This window comes from Megalobrama amblycephala, linkage group LG20, assembly GCF_018812025.1.
Source record: "Megalobrama amblycephala isolate DHTTF-2021 linkage group LG20, ASM1881202v1, whole genome shotgun sequence".
Taxonomy (NCBI): Eukaryota; Metazoa; Chordata; class Actinopteri; order Cypriniformes; family Xenocyprididae; genus Megalobrama; species Megalobrama amblycephala.
The window spans coordinates 16,890,996-16,911,780 of NC_063063.1; the positions used below are offsets into that span (position 1 = coordinate 16,890,996).

Here is a 20,785-nt window from a genome sequence, read left to right on the forward strand (position 1 = left end):
TTCATCCACGCTGAGTTGTGCCGAGGCACAACGCACAACTATTCTGCATATGACTGCAATCACATGTTTCAAACAGATATGGCGACAAAGAGGAAAAATTGCGGACTGCAGCTTTAAGTAATGTAAACAAGGGTGGTTTGAGTGAAACTAAGAACAGTGAAAGATTTTTTTTTTTTTTTTTAGTGCCGCCTTGTATCAGCAGTTCAGGTTGCTGGTGGTGGTGCAATTGTGTGGGGGATATTTTCTTGGAACACTTTGGGCCCCTTAGTAATGATTGAACATTGTTTCAATGCCGCAGCCCGAGTATTGTTGCTGACCATGTCCATCCCTTTATGACCACTATACACATCTTCAGATGGCAACTTCCAGCAGGATAATGTGCCATGGCACAAACCTCAAATCATCTCAAACTGGTTTCTTGAACATGACAGTGAGTTTACTGAACTCAAGTGGTGTCCACATTCACCAGATCTCAATCCAATAGAGCACCTTTGGGATGTGGTGGAACGGGAGATTCACATCATAGATGTGCAGCTGACAAATTTGCAGCAACTGTGTGATGCCATCATGTCAATATGGACCAAAATCTCTGAGGAATGTTTCCAGAACCTTGCTGAATCTGTGCCACAAAGAATTAAGGCAGTTCTAAGGTCAAAAGGGGGTCCAATCCGGTACTAGCCAGGTGTACCTAAAAAAGAGGCTAGTGAGTGTATATTACAAAGTGATTAATCTATTGTAACAAAGTTTGTAGATAAGGAAGAAGGAGGTGGGAACCGGCGACGTTAAACAAAACTTTAATACCAAAATAAACAAATACAAAACAAAAGTAATGCCGGCAGACCCTCGCGGACATCTGTCGGCCACATAAACATAATAAAACATAAAATAATATCCATGACCTGGTCCTCTCTCGTCCTTCACTGTCGTCGCTCCTCCTTTTATGCTTCCGGAGCTCCTCTGTGAGAGACTCAAGGCCGGTGCGCCTCGCAGGTGGAGCTCATTATCTCTCGCGTCACCGGCCTCACGCCGTTCCCTCACGGCTCTTGCCCGCCCTGCTCGCCACATACCTCCATCGCCCCTCGCAGGCCGGGGGGGGGGGGGGTACCCCCGAGACGGTGCTTACTCCCCCCCGAGGCCTGTCTCGGCGGCCGCAGCACCTGGGGGTAAGGACAGACGAGACGAGAGAAAGGAGACGGAAGCACAGGGAGCGACAGAACGAGAGAGGGAAGAGAGGAAAAAGAGAAAAGAAATTCTTGGCCTGGTTCCCAGACACACTGCCGCTCGGTTCTCAGCCAGTTGAGAGGCTCTTCCTCGTGGTGCCATGCGATGGTACTGGATGCTCGGTTGACGCCCCGATCCTTGTCCGCCCCCTGGCTCCTCCGGCTGAGGGCAGCCGGCAGCGAGTCCGTCGTCCCCTCCTCCTCCCCTTCATGGCGGATGGTTGCAAGTTCCGGCCCACGGCGGACGGCAGCGACTCTTCCGCTCCCTCCTGGATGGCAGCCACCCCACCTCATCCCAGGAGCACGGCCTCGAGCTCTCCGTCCCACCTGTCACTAGGCTCCAGCCCCACCACCTCGGGCAGCCTCTCACGGTCTTCACTCCCGCGCTGCCCGAACTCCGCAGCACCGCGATCCCCCTCAGCAGCGAGGGCTCTTCAACAGCATGTCCCTCCTTCCTCCCGGGTTTCGGCACCAATGTAACAAAGTTTGTAGATAAGGAAGAAGGAGGCAGGAACCGGCGAACGTTAAACAAAACTTTAATACCAAAATAAACAAATACAATACGAAAGTAATGCCGGCAGAACCTCACGGCTCTCGCCCGCCCTGCTCGCCACATCTATTTTCCATTTACAAACCCTAAACCATAATTTCTATTTGGTTGATATAATAACATTATATCATTTAATTAAATATGTGATTATAAACTAAAAAATATACAGGCATTAAAATTGGGCCTGGCTCCACAGGGGGTCTGGGAGGGGGGCAAGGCCCACCCTGAAAACCCACCCTAAAGCCCTATTCGGACGGGATTAGTTTTAGATGGTGAGGTGGTAATTATTACCAGATCTTCTCAGTGATTTTAGTCCCGTAAGAATGTGGCATCTCAGTAATCATTACGGACATTGTCAGTACGGCGACTTTTACCTTCTGTAAAAAGGTCCAGAAAAATTACCTCAGATAATACTAATCCCGTTCGAATAGACCCGCTGTAAATATGTACGGTAAAATTCCGTCATTTCCTGTTTAAAAGTAGTTTTCTGCACATTTTTTAAGTATGGAAGCACTTGAAGAAACATTCAGTTGGGTTGTAGGTGGTGGGACAAGTCTGTGGCAAGTATTTTCCACATACCATTCAGAGCAAAAAGAAGATTGAAAGCACTTGTCAGAGGCAAAAAAACTAATTTTAGATTTAGCTAAGTGCCTATTACCATCATAATCCAACCATAATTTAATTAATAAATTGTTTGACCGGGCCTAACTGTTATATATAGTTTATATATATTTAGATTATATGTGTTTGCACACATGGTATCAGGAAGCAACGTATACCCACATGACGACAGGGAGGTGACGCCGGTGAGTAAATCGAGTTACCCCTCCCACTTCTGCTAGTTTTACTGAGATATCTTATCCCGTGCGAATTGGCCATTAATATTACAGACGTCCTGAGGTAAAATTGCATTACTCCACCTCCCAATGTAAAACTAATTCCATCCGAATAGGACTTAAGAGTCCTATGGCCCACTTTAAAAAAAATTATCCCATGATTTACTCTCCCTCTATCCATCCTAGGTGTATATGACCATCTTCTTTCAGACGAACACAATCGGAGATATACAGTATTAATAAATATCCTGGCTCCTCCAAGCTTTATAATGGTAGTTTTTAAGCCTGCATCCATCCATCCATCATAAAAATAATCTATAAGGCTCCAGGGGGTTAATAAAGGCCTTCTGAAAAAAAGCGATGGGTTTTTGTAAGAAAAATATCCATATTTAAAAAATGTATAAAGTAAAATAACTAGCTACTGGCAGATGGCCATACGCATCGATTTGCGGCAGAAGAGTAACCTCTGACCTGACGCATGACGCAATGATGAACGCGGAAGCACAGAGGATTGAGCAAAACAAAACACTGGTCACAAATTAGAAATGTCGGAGGATTTCGATATAAGAGAAGGGGAGCTTGAGTTTGTTGCCCAGCCATATTTGTTTAAATCGCGAGAGGCGTCTAAACTTGACTTGTGCAGAATGTGTACAGTAATCTGGCGGAAGCTAGTTATTTTACTTTATAAAGTTTTAAATTTTGATATTTTTCTTACAAAACCCATCGCTTCGCTCCAGAGGGCCTTTATTAACCCCCTAGAGCCATGTGAATTATATTTACGATAGATGGATGCATTTATTTTGGGCTTCAAAACAGCAAATGAATATAAGTAGGTTTAGGGTTAGGGGATAGAATATACAGTTTGCACAGTATAAAAATCATGTCTATGGAATGTCCCCATAAAACATGAAAACGTGTATGTGTGTGTATGTGTGTTTGGTGTCAGTGTCTGAACACGTAGTTCACTACTATCAAACTTACACATGTTAGACTCAAACAAAGTTTCTAAGACTAAACAGCTCAGGTCATTCCCTGAGGGAGACCAGCACTCACAAGCCAACTAGTACCAAACCGGCTATAATTCATATAATGTGCTTCCCTTACATGTCTATCTGATTCCAGAAAGGGAGAGCAGAGATGTGAAAAGGAAAATAGATGTTTACTAAGTAGCTTGCACTTACATTGCCAAAAAAGTAACAAAGGTAACTTCACAATGAATATTGCCACAGGAAGACAGTTTTGTATGTAGCTTTTCTAGGACTTTTGGAGCTCATTATAGATGGGGAGGACCGCATTCACGTTCTGAAGAAAACAGCGAGAGGAGGAAAGAAATTAGGTTTGGAGGGGAGGAATGAACAAAACATTTGTTTGTTATCAGAAGACCTCTCTCCCAAGGTCTCTCTTGGCTTTGGCTGTAGAGCTTCTGACCAACACGCCTCTTAGAAAGAGATCAGCCTCCCTGCGGCTTCAGAAGAACAGACCACTACAACCAGAAAACACCACGCAAATAGACTCCGAACCAAGACCGATCTGGGCGGTACAGCCCCACCCTCACCTGAACATCAGCGGAGACCAGGAGCTGCTTCAGGACGCTACACTAAAGGCCTCAGTTCACAAACACTGTACAAACCCTTCCACCTACAAGAGAAGATGATAAAGAGGACGGTCTTGTTGATGATGCTCTGCTTTAGTTTCGACTGGTCCATTCCACACACAGAAGGCATGTTTGCTGGATCTCATTTCTGCTCATTTAATGCTACAACTCGCAGTTTCTTCTGTCTGGGCAACAAGGTTCATGAGATGCCAAGAAATATACCGAAAAATACCACATTTGTGTGAGTATAAACAAACACACACACAAATGCACGTTAAAACACACGTAAAGTAATTAACATCTAGATCTAGAATTTCAGGTAATAAATATCAAAAGACACAAACTTCATGTTCACTTCAAATATTTTGATGCCACGTAGCTGTTTTGGATGTTGAAGCTACAGTATATATGTGTTGTTATTGTAAACTAAAACTATAAAAAATGTTTTATTAATTGAAATAAAGTTGAAATAAAAATAAATAAATATTACATTTAATATAAAAAATGAGCAATGTAACTGAAATAAACAAAGTTGAAGTACTAAAATGACAAAAACTACAATAAAACAAATATAAAAACAAAAACTAATAAGAAAAAATGTCAAAAGCACATATCAAATAAAATAATTTAATTTAAATTTAAGTAAAATAATTTTTAATATTATGAAATGCTACATACAGTAAATAATACCAAAATAAAAAGTAGTCACTTAAATTAGTATAATAAATTTTCATTAAAATTATTATGAATAAAAGTTACTATAAAATAGTATTAAATTACAAAATGAAATATGCAATTTTTTATTTACGTATTGGATTCATTTATTTGGCTTTTTTATTTAAAAAGAGTATATAGTAACTTTTAATCATGATTTTTTTTAATGAAAATTGATTATGCGTTACTTTTCAGACTTTTAATTTAAATAAAATGATCAAATAAATAATCATTTTAATGAACGTCATACAGTAATTAAAGTAATGTATACCAGTCAAAAGCTTGACAGCATTATTAAAAATATGAGAATCTTAATGACAATGTTATTGTTCCAGAGCTTGTTATTGTGCTTTTGGAGAAAATGTAAATGACTAGGAATCTGTTGTGAGTCCCAGAATATTTTTTGTAATCTCAAGGCTATCGTCCCTCAAAAGAACTCTCAAGCCTGAAACGGGGGAGTGTTGTTTTTATGTCAAATGTATCGCATGAAGTCATCTGTTATTTTAGTCTACTCATTTCAGCCAGTCAAAGAAGAGATGTAAACATGAAGATGACTATCTTTGGCTCCTCAAGCAGGTTAATCATGGGTTGTATTTCTGTTTTGAACCGAATGTCAGTCAGTTTGGAAAAGGATGCCCAGCTGAACCTAGCACAAGACGCTCAGCTTGGTAACACATTTCACACTAATGTCTTTGGGTTCATTACTTTAGGCTTCTTTACTTTTCCATTTTAGAAAGAGCACCAAGAGCTTTTCAGCTTGTTTGCCTCAGCGTGCCAGACTTTCTACTTGGCACCGTAGGAAAGAACAGTCCTGTGCTTGATAGGAATTCTGCAAATGTTCAAATGTGCAAATTTTCACTTTAGGCTATATAGTTTTTACTCATTTGTATTGATTATTTTGAGTTTATTTAGTTTCAGTTTTTTACTACTTCATGTTTTGTGATGTTTTATTTTTAGTTAACAATAATAACCCTGATTCTGTCATGTATTATGAGTTCTTAAAGCTGCAGTGTGTATTTTCTGCAACACTTACAGGACCAAATGAAATCACAAAAATAAATGTAATCGCCTTCAAACACTCCCCCCATCCACCACTGGTCAGCCATACAGATAACCCCACTCCAAACTCAGTCAGGGACAAAATAAGTAAAAATAACAAGAATCTAAAAAAAAAAAGTAAAACTATGATATAACAAACATAAAGTGATTTTTCTAATTTTTAATATCTGTATCTCTCCCACCAGCATCATTTACTTTAAAAGGCACTCAGTGTGCTTTGTGTAATTGGACTGTCTGCATTTCAGAGGGATTACAGGAATGAATATCCACAGGAAGAACACACAGACACTAATGGCGGTGTGCAAAAACAATTACACAAAAAGCTTGACAGCAAAAAGATTATTTGCAGTTGTCTGTAAATAGGCTACTGGTAACTGTGTTCGCATTTCTCATAAGATTTCACATCTTAAATGACCTAATTTCTGCTATGACTCATTCTGTTCATACTAACTTTCATGAGGATACAGTTCACATGTATATATATATATATATATATATAACGTTTATAAATACACTTGGAAAGAGTTTTTAAGAGCACATTCTGACACTTTAACATTTGAGCCAGACCGATCTCATGAGAAAATGTATGAATTTGTACATTGTGATCTGTACAGAAACATTTTTTTAGGGAAAAAAGTAAGCGTCAAGGTTTGAATTCATGAGAATTATATAGCCACCAATTCGGCGAAATGTAAAATAGTTATGAATTGCCATGAGCGTGTGATTTCAGCCAGTCTGGTATCAATAATAGGGTGGAGATGGACAACACATAAAAAAATAAATGGGAGATTTCGTAGTGAACCCTCCATTCAATTAAATACCAGCTCTGGTTGTATAGCTGTCCATGAGGTCTTATCAAAATGGCTGCAGAATTAACTGACTTATTAAATTACACTCTAAAAAAATGTTAAAAACAACCCAGGTTGCGTTGAAAATGGACAAACCCAGCAATTGGGTTGTTTTAACCCAGCGGTTGGGTTAAATATTTGTAACTATTGCTTTAAAAAATACACTCAAAAAAATTAATTGTTGGATTTACTTAAAAATTAAGTGTCAAGTGGTTCCACGCAACAATATTGAGTAATTTGTACAAAAAACGATTTAGTGGAATGAACAAAAGAAATTCAAGTAAAGCTGACAAAATTTCTTTGAGTAAATACAAATCATTTGAATGTCACTGTTACATAATATTTATATGTGCAGTTTACTTAATAATGTTATGTTGATTACGTAAGGTGAACACTTTTTTTTTTTGAATAATCATTTAAATAAAAAAGATACAACATATCAGAATGCAGCCCCTCATCCCAAAATGCACTCAAAAAATAATTCATTGAACAAACTCAATTGAATTGAGAGCAGGAATTTCATCCTTTAAGCATGCGCATATGAGTGCGCACAGCCTAAACACAGGCGACGCTCTTTTGCATAATGGTAACCACAAAATTCAAAAACATTACAGAAACTACTCTAAATGTCCAACATAACTGAACATTAAACACTAACATAAACTAACAACATCTTTCCCTTTACTGAAAAACACATAAAATAACACTTCAATCCCTAAATTTACTCTCCTAATGCAGTCCCTTGCAAAGCATGCTGGGAAGTACGTATCCACTGCACAGTTAGTTATATCAGAGCAATGTTAAGTTGACTGAACAAACACTTACTAAGTAAAGCTGACAATATTCAATTTTATGTAGTTACATGAGTTTTTTAAGTAATGTGAACAAGGGTGGTTTGAGTGAAACTAACAACAGTGAAAGTTCTTTTTTTTTTAGTGTACTGTATTGCTTGCTTAAAATGAATCCAGAATATCTTGCAAATTAACATTTATTACGTTTAATAAATTAACATTTAACATTTTAATAAGTTTAATGAATAATAATTAAACAATTATATTAAGCAATATTAAATTGCTTAGTAATTAATGTTGACTTTTTGATTATTATCGTTGCCTCTACTAATTATGTGTCTGATTTTTAATTTCCAACATATTTTGGGTTCATTTTAAGCCAGACACTTAGTCATTTTTAAATAGTTGGGTTAAATAAAACTGTCCCAGAACGTTGGGCAAACTTTTTGTTAAATACTATTTTTATTGCATTTTCTTGAACACTTACACAACAATGTACATCATATATCTGTAACAACACATAATGTACAGAAACAAAAACAACACAAACAAACAATGGGGCTCATTTTACATAAAAAGTGCAATAGCACAAACCAAAATTGGGTAATACAATATATACTTTGGTCAGAGTTAACAATAGATTGCATATAATAACCAAATATATAAGCAATAAAGTAGGGTCCATTACAGTATATTTTCATATGAATAATAAAAAGGGACTCCAGACACTAAGTTGGGCAAACTTTTAACCCAGTTTCTGGGTTTGTCCATTTTCAAGCCAACTTGGGTCATTTTTAACCCAGCATTTTTTAGAGTGTAGATTGAAATGAAAAGTAATTGGTGATCTGGTGGATGCAAAACTAAACAAAACAGCCATATCTGATATAGCTATGCCAGCTTTTATATCAGATTGCTCATAAAACATTCACCTCTGAACAGATTGTGATATTTATAACTGTAACACATTGATGATAATGAATTGTTGGATGATGAATCACATCTCTTCTGTCTAATTTTGCGCAGGGAGATCAAACTGACTCAGATCAGCGTGTTTCGCCGAGCAGCCCTGTCTGAACTACATGAGCTGAAGAGAATGTGAGTGCGAGAGTGAAGGACACAGAGATGTTTACTATTAAAACATGGAATTGCATATTCAGCAGGAATGCACATGGAGATTAGAAAGAATTCAATCAATCAAAAAACAGAGACATACTGAATGCCTACAACTCTTTTTGGCTTAGTTTTCAAAACCACATATAAACATATGATATTTAGTCTTGATTGAATATGTTTAGACTTTGATATGGAACATGATGTTTAACAGTGACCCAGACACTGGAGATATGTATCACCGGAAAATACTACGAGAGAAATTGACTAGTGTGATTTTTTATTGTAAATGTAATCCATTTCTTTTCTCAAATCAGTATTTGGAGAGTGATTTAAATTCCCCCTATGCACTTCGGTAGAACAAATAAGTGAAAATCGTGCATGGCAATTAAGATTTTGTATTGTATTGTATTGCAATTTGATGTATTGCAATCAGTTTTATAAAGCTTCAGACATTCATATTAACTGCTCATAATAATATATATCGCTATATGATTATTATTCTCCTTCTCAGAGTGGTGTCCGAGAATGGTGCTCTTGAGCAAATTGAAGCCTTTGCCTTTTCCAACCTGACAGAGCTACAGGAAATGTATGTTGCAGCACTGCGTGTGGAAATAACGTCCAATCACATTCTTGTCAACCCATTTGAATCAAATGGTGCAGTAAATTTTCGGAAACACAAAATAACGTATCCATTTCTCTGATAGAACTATTACAAAATCCAAAAACCTTATGATGCACAAAGATGCCTTCTGGAGACTTCCAAAGCTACGGTATCTGTGAGTTATTTTCTGTCTTCATTACTCTTACTCTGAGTCATTGTGGTTTCATGCTGTGGTTCAGCAATTTAAAGGGAGTATATTCCCACATGAGTTTCAGGCTAGCATTGAGTTATGGTAAGATTGCTGAAAGACCTCAGTAAAAGCAAAATGACCTAAACACAGGTCAATATCCATATCAAATGTTTCTCACAGGAAACAAAGGCTACAGATGCAAAGACAAAATACAAATGTCACTCTGACGTATTACATTCATTAATCTGGTCTTCCTGTATGTGTGTGTGTGTGTGTGTTCCTCCAGGACTATATCAAACACTGGTCTTAAAATCCTGCCTGATTTTTCAAAAATCAACTCTGCTGCTCTTGAATTTCTATTGTAAGTTTCTACTTCTACTTGTTTCTACAGTCTTAATGTATATTTTGACTTGGTTCAGGTGTAATGTCCATTCTCAAAACTTACAATCTATAAATATACAAATAAATTATCCATATACTGCTATATCAAATTTATGTTCTAGTGATCTACAAGATAACATGCACATAGAGAGGATTCCCAGTAACGCCTTCCTCGGATTGACCAGTGCCACCATAACCGAGCTGTAAGTATGCGGCTGCATGATTGATTATTCCCAAAATGTTATTCTTTATGAGAGGAATGGTTATTGATTTATTAATAATAACGCACACTATACTTAAATTTAAATTGAAAAAAAAGTCTTGGAGTACATGACAAAAAACAAGCTAACTTCAACTGCTGTTAAACTAACTGTTCAAACAAATATTTTTTATAATATTACACAACAAAATTGCATGTATTGACTATTAAAATTTTTACAATATATGTAAATGTAACAGAATTTTACTTTATCTACACTACCGTTTAAAAATTTGGGGTCAGATTAATTAATAAATTTCAAAATATTTATATTTAAAATAAATGTTGTTCTTTTGAACTTTCTATTCATCAAAGAATTCTAAAAAAAAAAAAAATGGTTTCCACAAAAAAAGCAGCACAACTGTTTTCGACATTGATAATTAGAAGACACGTTTCTTGAGAACCAAATCAGCATATTAGAATGATTTCTGAAGGATCATGTGACTGAAGACTGGAGTAATGATGCTGAAAACTTTATTACTTTTTAAAATATATTAATATAGAAAAGGTTATTTTTAAATTGGAATAACATTTCACAATATGACTGTTTTACAGTATTTTTAATTAAATAAATGCAGCCTCAGTGAGAATAAGAGACTTCTTTTAAAAAATCTTACCGACCCCAAACTTTTGGAAACTGGTCTAAATTAATGTACTCTTGCAGGAGATTAACAAAGAATGGGATCCGTGAGATAGACAGCTATGCATTCAATGGTACCAAAATTGAGAAACTGTGAGTTCAGTTACATTTTGTATATATATATTTATAAATTAGCATCTCACATAAAACCTCTAATCTTTGGTCTAATCCCTTTCTCTCTCTTTCTCACAGCTTTCTCATGGGAAACCAGCAGCTGAATCATATCCACAGTTACGCCTTTATAGGAGCTGAAGGCCCCATCGTTCTGTAAGCATGAACAACTCTGCTTTCAACAACAATACAACTCACCAGCTGGAGCATCACACACCCACTCTATGTCCTCAGGACAAGCTCTCAAAGCAATTCCTGTTACACTCACACTAACCTCAGTTACCTGGTTTGTACACTATTAGTGTACATTTAGTTCAATCTATGCACATCAAATCCTGCATTGGACACTGAAATGGCTGCTGTCATTACAGGGACATCTCACGTACTGCCGTCCACACACTACCGGAAAGCATGCTGAGGACCCTTAAGCTTCTGACAGCCGTCTCAGTCTACTCTCTGAGGAGGCTTCCAAGCCTGGAGCTGTTTACTGAGCTCACGCAGGCCAATCTGACCTACCCCAGCCACTGCTGTGCCTTCAAAAACTTCAAGAAGCACAAGTCAATTACAAAATTACATTCAATTACAACAGTTTATACTGTTATGATTTACTCATCCTCATAATTGTTATAAACCTGTGTGGTTTCTTTCCTTTACAAAAGGAGTAATTATTTGGCAGGATGTGTACACTGCTATTTTCCATACACTGTAAATAATAGATAGTGTCAAAAAGCACAGAAGCTGCAAAAATGACCAAAAAGCACCATAAAGGCCTGTTCACAACTAGACAAATATACGGTGTGATAAACATTTTAATTTGGATTAGCGGCTGTTAATGAGTCCGTTATGATAAGTGTTGAGCTCGTTACTCAAAAAATGTAATTTATTACTCATTACTAGATACTCCTTTCAAAAGAACTTACTTATTACTTTCTGGCAACAGTAATTAGTTACACTACTGGTTATATTACTGATCCCTTGCTTCCCACAGAATTGTATATCTTCCCCATAAAATTCTTCTAAAATGTTGCTAACAACATATTTTTTGCCTCATCATTTGACCAAAAATCAACATTGATCGCAGTCAGAAGTTATTACAAACACGCAATGGTGATTGATAGTGACTTTTAGGTAAAAGTGTTGTATTCATCTATTGGATTGTTGGATTTCAAATCAGTAGGGGTTGAGGCATCAAAAGTAACTAAGTAATGAGCTGTTTTATGGATGGTAACTGTAATATTATTACTGAAATCTTATTAGTAATTAGCTACACTACTAGTTACTGCAAAAAGTAATATTATTACTGTAATTCCCATCGCACTGCGAATAAAGCTGGCAAAACCAATAAGATGTGTACTTTTGGTCACATGCCTAGAGCTACTGCTGTTACATAAAACTAGGATTTGTTTTTTGCTGAGCGACATCTGGAACCGGCTCTCTTGTATCTGTACTCTTGTATTTGATGTTGATGGATCTTCTCTATGACAATCGGGTGCCAGTATGAAACTAAAAGTTGCACAGCACTCTGTGAATTGGGGTAATTTCTGCTTTTCTATAAGTGCCACCTACTGTCACAAAGTTAATTTGCATTTTCATTTTAATTTTTTTATGCATTGGTCTAAGCCACAGACAAATTACATGCTCAAATCAGACCGTGTGTTCCAGTGCACTCTTGTGGCAGTATGAATTCGTAATTTCATTCTTACATTTCCATACAATCTGCGTAACCCACTGAGTTAGGTTTAAAGGTGGGGTTAGGGACCATCATGTCTACGTTTTGTTTTTGTTTTGTACTTCTTAAAATCGTACAAATGATATTTGCCCTAAACAGAGTGTCTATGTACACTAAGCACAAAGAGTGTCCCTTGTTGGCAAATGCTCTTTTCACTAGGTCCACCCACCAACGTAGCATAATTCAACATCTTCTGGTGCAGCGGTAGCGAGGGCACAGACCTGGCTTTTGATGCTATTGACGCGGGTTCAAATCTGCCTTTTGCCAAGCTCACATTTTTCAATAAAAATGTGTTTAATATGGTATGGTTAGGGGAATGTGTAGGGAGGGTTTTTATTCTCCCAATAAGGCAGCATATATTCAATAATTTTAATAAATATAATCCTTTACACTCTATGATATTATTGCATCCTGTTAATGTACAAAAAAATGATGAGGTGCAAATAGTATTTGCCAATATAAAGTATAGATAGCATCTAATTACTATTTACTCTTATTGCTAATACTTTTACATGGTGTAAATAGAATCTATCGCTATATTCACCTAGTGTAAATAGAATCTATTGCTAAGAAAATATGCTATTTTCACTTAGTGCAAATAGCCGCTGCCTTAATCTAAAACTGCCACCTCATAAAATAGTAACATTTTCTCATGAGATCGGGTTGAACATTCATGTTGGAGTGAACTGGCCTTAAAGTACCATAACATCAGCTGATGATCTATATTTCAAATGTTTCTACTGAATATTTTCTGCTCCATCTTAGCTCTCATCATTCATGCTGTTTGAATAGACATATTTTCAAATTTGGCATGTCAGCTGGTTACAAGAAAAACAAGAATAAGCAATGTTAAGGCCAAAATGCTGTAAAAAGATATTGACAACATATTTAAATATCCACAGACTTTTCTTCACAAAAAGAGCTCATATAGCTTCAGACGACTTGGAATATTGCACATATTGCACATGAGTCTACTTTTATGATGCTTTTTGTCATTTTAAGTGCTGGTCACCACTTTCATTGTATGGAAAAGAGCAGCGTGAACATTCTGCTAAATGTATCCTTTTCTGTTACATAGAGGGAAGAAGTCATACAGGTTTGAAACAACATGAGGGTAAGAAAATGGTGACAGAATTTTTCATTTTCTTAATTTAACACTAAAAACCTATTTAACACTCAGATATTATTTGTGTTCACATAGGTCTGTGAAGAATCAAATGTGTAACGATCCTGGTGCCCTCCGCCTGGAGCCAGATTTTTTCGAAGACCACTGTAAGGATGTGATAGAAGTGACCTGCTACCCTACACCAGATGCATTCAACCCTTGCGAGGACATCATGGGTTTTACGTTCCTACGTGTTCTGATCTGGTTCATCAGCATACTGGCCATCGTGGGAAATGTTGTTGTCTTCCTGGTGCTCCTCACCAGTCACTACAAACTAACCGTTCCCAGGTTTCTAATGTGCCACCTGGCTTTTGCAGACCTCTGCATGGGAATTTACCTGGTGCTCATTGCCGGCGCTGACATTTACACACAGTCCCACTACTATAACTATGGCATTGACTGGCAGACAGGAGCAGGCTGCCATGTGGCCGGCTTCTTCACGGTCTTCTCCAGTGAGCTCTCCGTCTACACCCTGACTGCCATTACCCTGGAGCGCTGGTACACCATCACTTATGCCATGGAGCTGGAACGCAAACTGCGCCTGCGCCATGCCTGCGCGGTAATGGCAGCGGGGTGGATTTTTGCCCTGCTGACTGCTCTGATGCCCATGTTGGGAGTGAGCAGCTACAGGAAGACCAGCATCTGCCTGCCCATGGATGTAGAAACAGTGCTTTCACAAGGATACGTGGTGCTGTTGCTCCTACTCAACGTAGCAGCTTTTCTGGTTGTGTGTGTCTGTTATATGCGCATCTACCTGACCGTCCACAATCCTGCCTTCGTTCCTGTCAACGCAGACATGCGTATAGCCAAGCGCATGGCCGTGCTCATCTTCACCGACTTCCTGTGTATGGCGCCCATCTCATTTTTTGCCATCTCCGCAGCCTTAAAACTACCGCTAATCACAGTTTCTCACGCCAAAGTCTTGCTGGTGCTTTTTTACCCCATAAATTCCTGCTCAAACCCATTTCTCTACTCCTTCTTAACTAAAACCTTCAAGAGGGATTTCTTCATTCTGACTAGCCGGTTCGGCTGCTTCAAAACACGTGCACACATTTACCGCACAGAGATCTCTTTGGGGGAAAACGGAGCCATGGTGCCTTTGCCAAAGACTAGTGATGGAACACTATACTCCCTGGTGCACATCGCCCAAGTGCACTGACCACTAACTCAATCCACCATAACTCTGGTGTGACCAGCTGAAACCGTATGCTGCTTGTAGGCAAAAATGAGGATAAATAAGGAAAATGTGGAATCTGGATATAAAAATTTTGAAGGTTTCTATGGCATGAAATAGGGTAAAGGCGTCTCATATAGTGCTTGACCTCTCAAGTCAACCGATTCAGATGTCTTTAGAAGTATTCACACCATTCACGAAATGCTGCTTGATTGACTTTTGACATATTCTGCATGCATTAGTGTTCAAAAATTGAGATTATGTGATATCTTAAGGATGAATAATGTAATCATTTAAGATAGATATTTTAGATATTTTGAAAAATGTTTTAGTGGTTATTCCATACAATGAAATTAACAAAAGTAACTGAAACACAGAATATCTTTTGTGATCCATGGAAGACAGTCATACAAGTTTCAATTTGATGATGATAAATGATGATGATGGAGTTTTCACTTTTGGTTGAACTATCCCATTAAAGGGTTAGTTCACCCAAAAATGAAAATTATGTCATTAATGACTCACCCTCATGTCGTTCCAAACCCGTAAGACCTCCGTTCATCTTCGGAACACAAATTAAGATATTTTAGATTTAGTCCGAGAGCTTTCTGTCCCTCCATTGAAAATGTATGTACTGTATACTGTCCATGTCCAGAAAGGTAATAAAAACATCATCAAAGTAGTCCATGTGACATCAGTGGGTTAGTTAGAATTTGTTGAAGCATCGAAAATACATTTTGGTCCAAAAATAACAAAAACTTTGGCAGTTTGATACGTGCTCTAAACCACTGATTCGAAACAAAAGATTCGTAAAGCTTCGAAGCTTCATGAAGCAGTGTTTTAAAATTGCCCATCACTAGATATTGTTAAATAAAGTCGTTATTTTGTTTTGTGGCGCACAAAAAGTATTCTCATCACTTCATAACATTAAGGTTGAACCACTGTAGTCACATGAACTGTTTTAAATATGCCTTTAGTAACTTTCTGGGCATCTGAAAGTGTTAATTATCTTGCTGTCAATGGAGGCCTCAGATTTCATCAAAAATATCTTAATTTGTATTTCGAAGATGAACGAAGGTCTTACGGGTTTGGAAACACATGAAGGTGAGTAATTAATGACAGAATTTTCATTTTTGGGTGAACTAACCCATTAAGGCTTGTGCTGATAATGCTGGCAGAAAAACAAACATGTTAAAAAATGAAATTTTGAGGAGCTTTTGAGAACTGAGGAGTGAGTTTATAAGATGAGGAGTGTGTTTTGTATATTTATTCACTTTTTTGAATAAGAACAATCATCGTAAAAATGTAATTACACAACATAATTATAAAAAAACCTCCAGGTCCATTCAAATAGTTTTATTGTCTACTGTATTATTTCAGTTCTCATGCATGTTGAAACTGAGAAGACATTTATAGCCCTTACCATCATCCCCTCTTATCACAAATATTTCAGTACTTTAGCACTGGAATGGTTTGTTCAAGGTCACCATAACCTCGCTGGCCACCCGCAGTATGAGAGAGGATGTCTGAGAGAGTATGGGAGTTTTAAGTCGAATGGACTTACAGTACATGTAATAAATTCTTCATTGGACAGCCACAACAAAGTAAAGCACAGCAGGCTGCTTTACACAAACTGAGGCACACGCCAAGTTAGGAGTGAGTTTCACTCTGTCCAAGTCCTGCCTCTGTTCTTATCTTTGCACCTGCAATAATGTTTAAGCTCTGGGACAGAGAGCTGTTGTTCTGCTGGGGGTTTTTTTAGGCAGCAATGTTTGCCTCAGTGTTAGAGGGGGGCAATGGGAGTGTGTGGCAGTTACAGCAGCTGCGCTACACACAGCTCCCTGAACTCAAACCTCAAATGGGCTGAGGAAGTCCACAAAGAAGAGGAATCTGTTATGAAGATATGGCTCATGTATCAAGGCCAGGGGTTCAATGCCGCAAGTCAAGGGAACAGTGGACAGTGAGAAAGCCACACACAGAGAAGACAGATAGAAGATACTGCAACCTTTACAACTTAAAAATCATTTTTAAAAATCTATTTTTAAGACATAATCATTACTTAAAAAAAAAAACATGCCTATGTGCTCCATTCCACATTTTAATGACCAACTTTCTACATAAAACATATGCTTTTATAATAAATCTATGGCTAATTCTGTACACATTAAAGGGATAGTTCACTCAAAAATGAAAATTGACATAATTTACTCACCCTTAAGTGGTTCCTAATCTGTATGAGTTTCTTTCTTCTGTTTAACACCCAAGAATGCGGGTAACCAGACAGTTGATGGCACCCACTGACTTCCATAGTAGTAAAAAAAAAAAAAAAAAAAAAAAAAAAAAAAAACTATGGAAGACATCAGTGGGTGCTATCAACTGTCTGGTTACCAACATTCTTTAAAATATCTTCTTTTTTGTTCAACAGAAGAAAGAAACTTACACAGGTTTGGAACAATATGAGGGTGAGTAAATGATTTTCATTTTTGGGTGAACTATCCCTTTAAGAACATAAAAACGGTGTTTAAAAACAGGTCAGGTTTTCTGGGAATTTCAAGAGTCTGTGACTACTACTGACCACTGGATGGCGCTGTAATCCACCAAAAGCATGAAGATGGTCATAAAAACTGCAACAAACACTGTATACTTACATACTACTCTCACTGTTGCTGCAAAATATATAATAATATATTCTGTGCACACGAATATTCTGTATGCATAGATTATCCAAAATGTGTGGAATAACGTATCCCACAAGACATGACCTTCAAGTTCCAGTCTGATGGATGTTTATGAAAGAATATCAGCCCTAATTAATACCTCTTTCTTGACTCATTGTTTGATTGGACTGCCAAATGTTAAGGCATTTTTACATATCTGGATCAATACGCATTCATTTCTAAGATTAAAACTGGACACCACTCGCTGATTAAAATACGCAATTTCATAAAATCATTTGACAACAATTCTGCATACTACTGTTTGGAAATTATCCCTACTTAGTTCTTACTTCTTTTCACTTCCCTTTTAAAAAAAAAATTCTGTAATTTATTACTCACCTTCGTGTCGTTCCACACCTGTAAGACCTTTGTTTATCTTCGGAGCACAAATTAAGATCTTTTTGATGAAGTCTGAGAGGTTTCTGTCTCTCCATAGATATCCAATGCAACTACCACTCCAAGGTCCAGAAAGGTAGGAAAAAGACATAATTAAAGAACTCCATGTGACTCCAGTGGCTTATACTCAATTTTATGAGGCGATGTAAGTGCTTTGTTTGCGCAAAACAACAACAACAACAAAAAAACACAGTTCACCACTTAAAAACAAATATTGGTCTGCAATGCATGAGAGCTTCAGGACGCATGCGTGTTGTGTTCAGACTCGCGCGTAAATTCAGCGGCTGCGTCCAAAAACGTAGGTAGCTGTCTTGCTGCCTCGCTGTCTTATAAGAGAATGATTTGTACGGCAGCATTTGTACATTAAGGTACCTCACGAAACTGATTTCGGACAGACTTCTGAGGCAGCGTAATAGTTTAATGATCAACAGCAATATAGCGCGAGCTTTGGTGAGAACTAAACAAATATTTAATTATTACAGTAGTAATTTCTCGATAGAAATTATATCAAAATTGAAATATGTTGGTCAAAATTGTATATTTATACACAAACTGAGCAGCAAACGCAACTTTCGGACGCCATCTTTATTTTTCTAGCTCAACTGTCACAGAATGGAAAGCACGGGATTGTGGGATATCAAAGGCAGCTAAGGATACATCTATGCTTCCTTCAAAAATCGATCAGATGAAGGTATCTCAGGAAACAGGAAGTGAAGCTAACATTGGATTCGGACATGCCTTGATGCCTTCCTACCTTGAAATGTATCCTCAGAAGGCAGCATTTTACAGTTTTCGGACGCAGCCAGCGTACATGCGCGAGTGTTCGCGAGAGCATCACGACGCATGCGTTTTGTGTTCACGCGAGAGATGGCATTGTTGCATGAACATGCTTTGAATAATATTATTTTTTAAATAAAGTTGTAAATTGTGGTTTTATTTGCACAAACAAAGCATGAGTCACGTCGCTTCTTAAATTTGAGTTTAAGCCACTGGAGTCACAAGGAGTACTTTATGTCTTTTTCCTACCTTTCTGTACTGTAGAGTGGTAGTTGCGTTGGATCGCTATGGAGAGACAGAAGCTTCTCAGACTTCATCAAAAAGATCTTATTTTGTGTTCCGAAGATGAACAAAGGTCTTACAGATGTGGAACAACACGAGGGCAAATAATAAAAGACAGAATTTTAATTTTTGGGTGAACTAACCCTTTCGATAAGCTAGTATATTGCATTACTCGCTAAAAAGGTAACTAATTGCATTTCTTCATTTTTTTATGGAAAGTGTTAGTTTTGCAGTACTTTTGTCTAACCTGGGCTGGGCTGCTTTTTATTTTTTAATAACAAATACTTTTTGGCAAATGTAAAGGCCCTTTCACACTAAAAGTGAAAGCCTCAGGCTGAAGGAAATGTAAATTCACACATATACAGTAGAGGGCATTCAACACTCTTAAAATAAAAATAACACACACACAAAAGAAATAAAACACAAATGTGATGTTTATATAAAGTTATTCTTGCTTATTGATGTGGTTGAATTGGATCATTGAAGGTCAGCAGCAAAGACTATGTTAAATAAAGTGAGATTAAATACATAAAGTATATTTGTATTAAATAATTTAATTATTGCAGGTTTTCATAATATCCAGAGTTATGAAAACAGTTTTTATTCATTTTGTGGAATGCTGAATCTGTTTTTGTGCAAGTGAGATGAATAAATGCATGCTTACATTTAGTCTAGAACTACAATAACTATCATGTTTACACAGCGCCTCTGCACCTTACTCCCAATTTCTCCTGACATATAAGGACAGGAGATGTGTCAGTCAATAAATGGGAGTGCCCAAGTAGCAGAACCTGATTTCACCGAGTACATGTTTCTGGATCAACATTGTTGATCCTGGAACAACATGCCATTCAACCAATCAAATTTGAGGGATAATTTTACAGTTTATGTCAAGTGTAGGCTTACAATCAAGGTCTGGTGCTTCTACATCAGTGTTATTCACCTATCATTTTTCTCTAATTTTACGGACAACTTATGATTAGGGTTAGGTTTTGAAGTAAAGGTTATGGTGACTAAATTTTCAGACAGAAATGTTCCAGGATCAACTAAATTTGTTGACCCAAGAACGTGTCTAACTTGGAAAAATCAGAACTTGCGTTACTTATTTGGAAAAAGTAACTTAGATATTTTGTTGTAAATTTAAAAATAATGCATTACTTATACTAGTTACTTGAAAAAAGTAATCTGATAACCTAACTCACGTTACTTGTAATCCGTAAAATGGACACTTCTAGGCAAACCTTTGTTGTACTTGCTCTTTCGGACTACAAACACATAAAGAAGTGCTGTTTGGCAAAGATAATGTTGAACTATCATGTCCAGATAAAGGGTGGATACTGTGTACACCAGTTTGAGAAAGACAAACAGAACTGCTAATTAACAATACTGCTGTTTCACTATGGTTGATGCACTGAGCAGCCATATTGGAGATCCCACATCCCTCTTCTGAGGTAAATGAAACATAAGCATTTAAAGCGACAGATGATATAACTGCATCACATGCTCATAATAAACAGAACGTTATCATCCATTAAAGGCCTTTAAGCCATCTTTAAACCATCTTCGACATTCGCATATAATTGTCTATTTTACCCACTAGTGGCAGTGACATGTAACTTTCAAACTCGTCATGGCAAA

At 37.3% G+C, this 20,785-nt stretch overlaps 1 protein-coding gene across 1 annotated transcript; it reads left to right on the forward strand.

The window, feature by feature from the left end:
* The first annotated feature begins 3,718 nt into the window (after window positions 1-3,718).
* Window positions 3,719-15,484, forward strand: fshr (follicle stimulating hormone receptor). The gene is made up of 10 exons (XM_048171262.1): window positions 3,719-4,441; window positions 8,636-8,707; window positions 9,237-9,311; window positions 9,430-9,501; window positions 9,803-9,877; window positions 10,020-10,100; window positions 10,821-10,889; window positions 10,989-11,063; window positions 11,279-11,464; window positions 13,838-15,484. Exons 1-10 carry the CDS (start codon window positions 4,257-4,259, stop codon window positions 14,958-14,960), a joined length of 2,013 nt encoding a protein of 670 aa, XP_048027219.1. The 5' UTR covers window positions 3,719-4,256; the 3' UTR covers window positions 14,961-15,484.
* The last annotated feature ends 5,301 nt before the right edge of the window (window positions 15,485-20,785 follow it).

What these genes read in the sequence shown, in the direction of transcription:
- fshr (XM_048171262.1), top strand. Translation starts at nt 4,257, where the DNA reads ATGATAAAGAGGACGGTCTTGTTGATGATGCTCTGCTTTAGTTTCGAC. An exon ending in CCGAAAAATACCACATTTGT is followed by an intron (nt 4,442 to 8,635) that starts GTGAGTATAAAC and finishes AATTTTGCGCAG; the next exon opens with GGAGATCAAACTGACTCAGA. An exon ending in GCTGCTCTTGAATTTCTATT is followed by an intron (nt 9,878 to 10,019) that starts GTAAGTTTCTAC and finishes TTTATGTTCTAG; the next exon opens with TGATCTACAAGATAACATGC.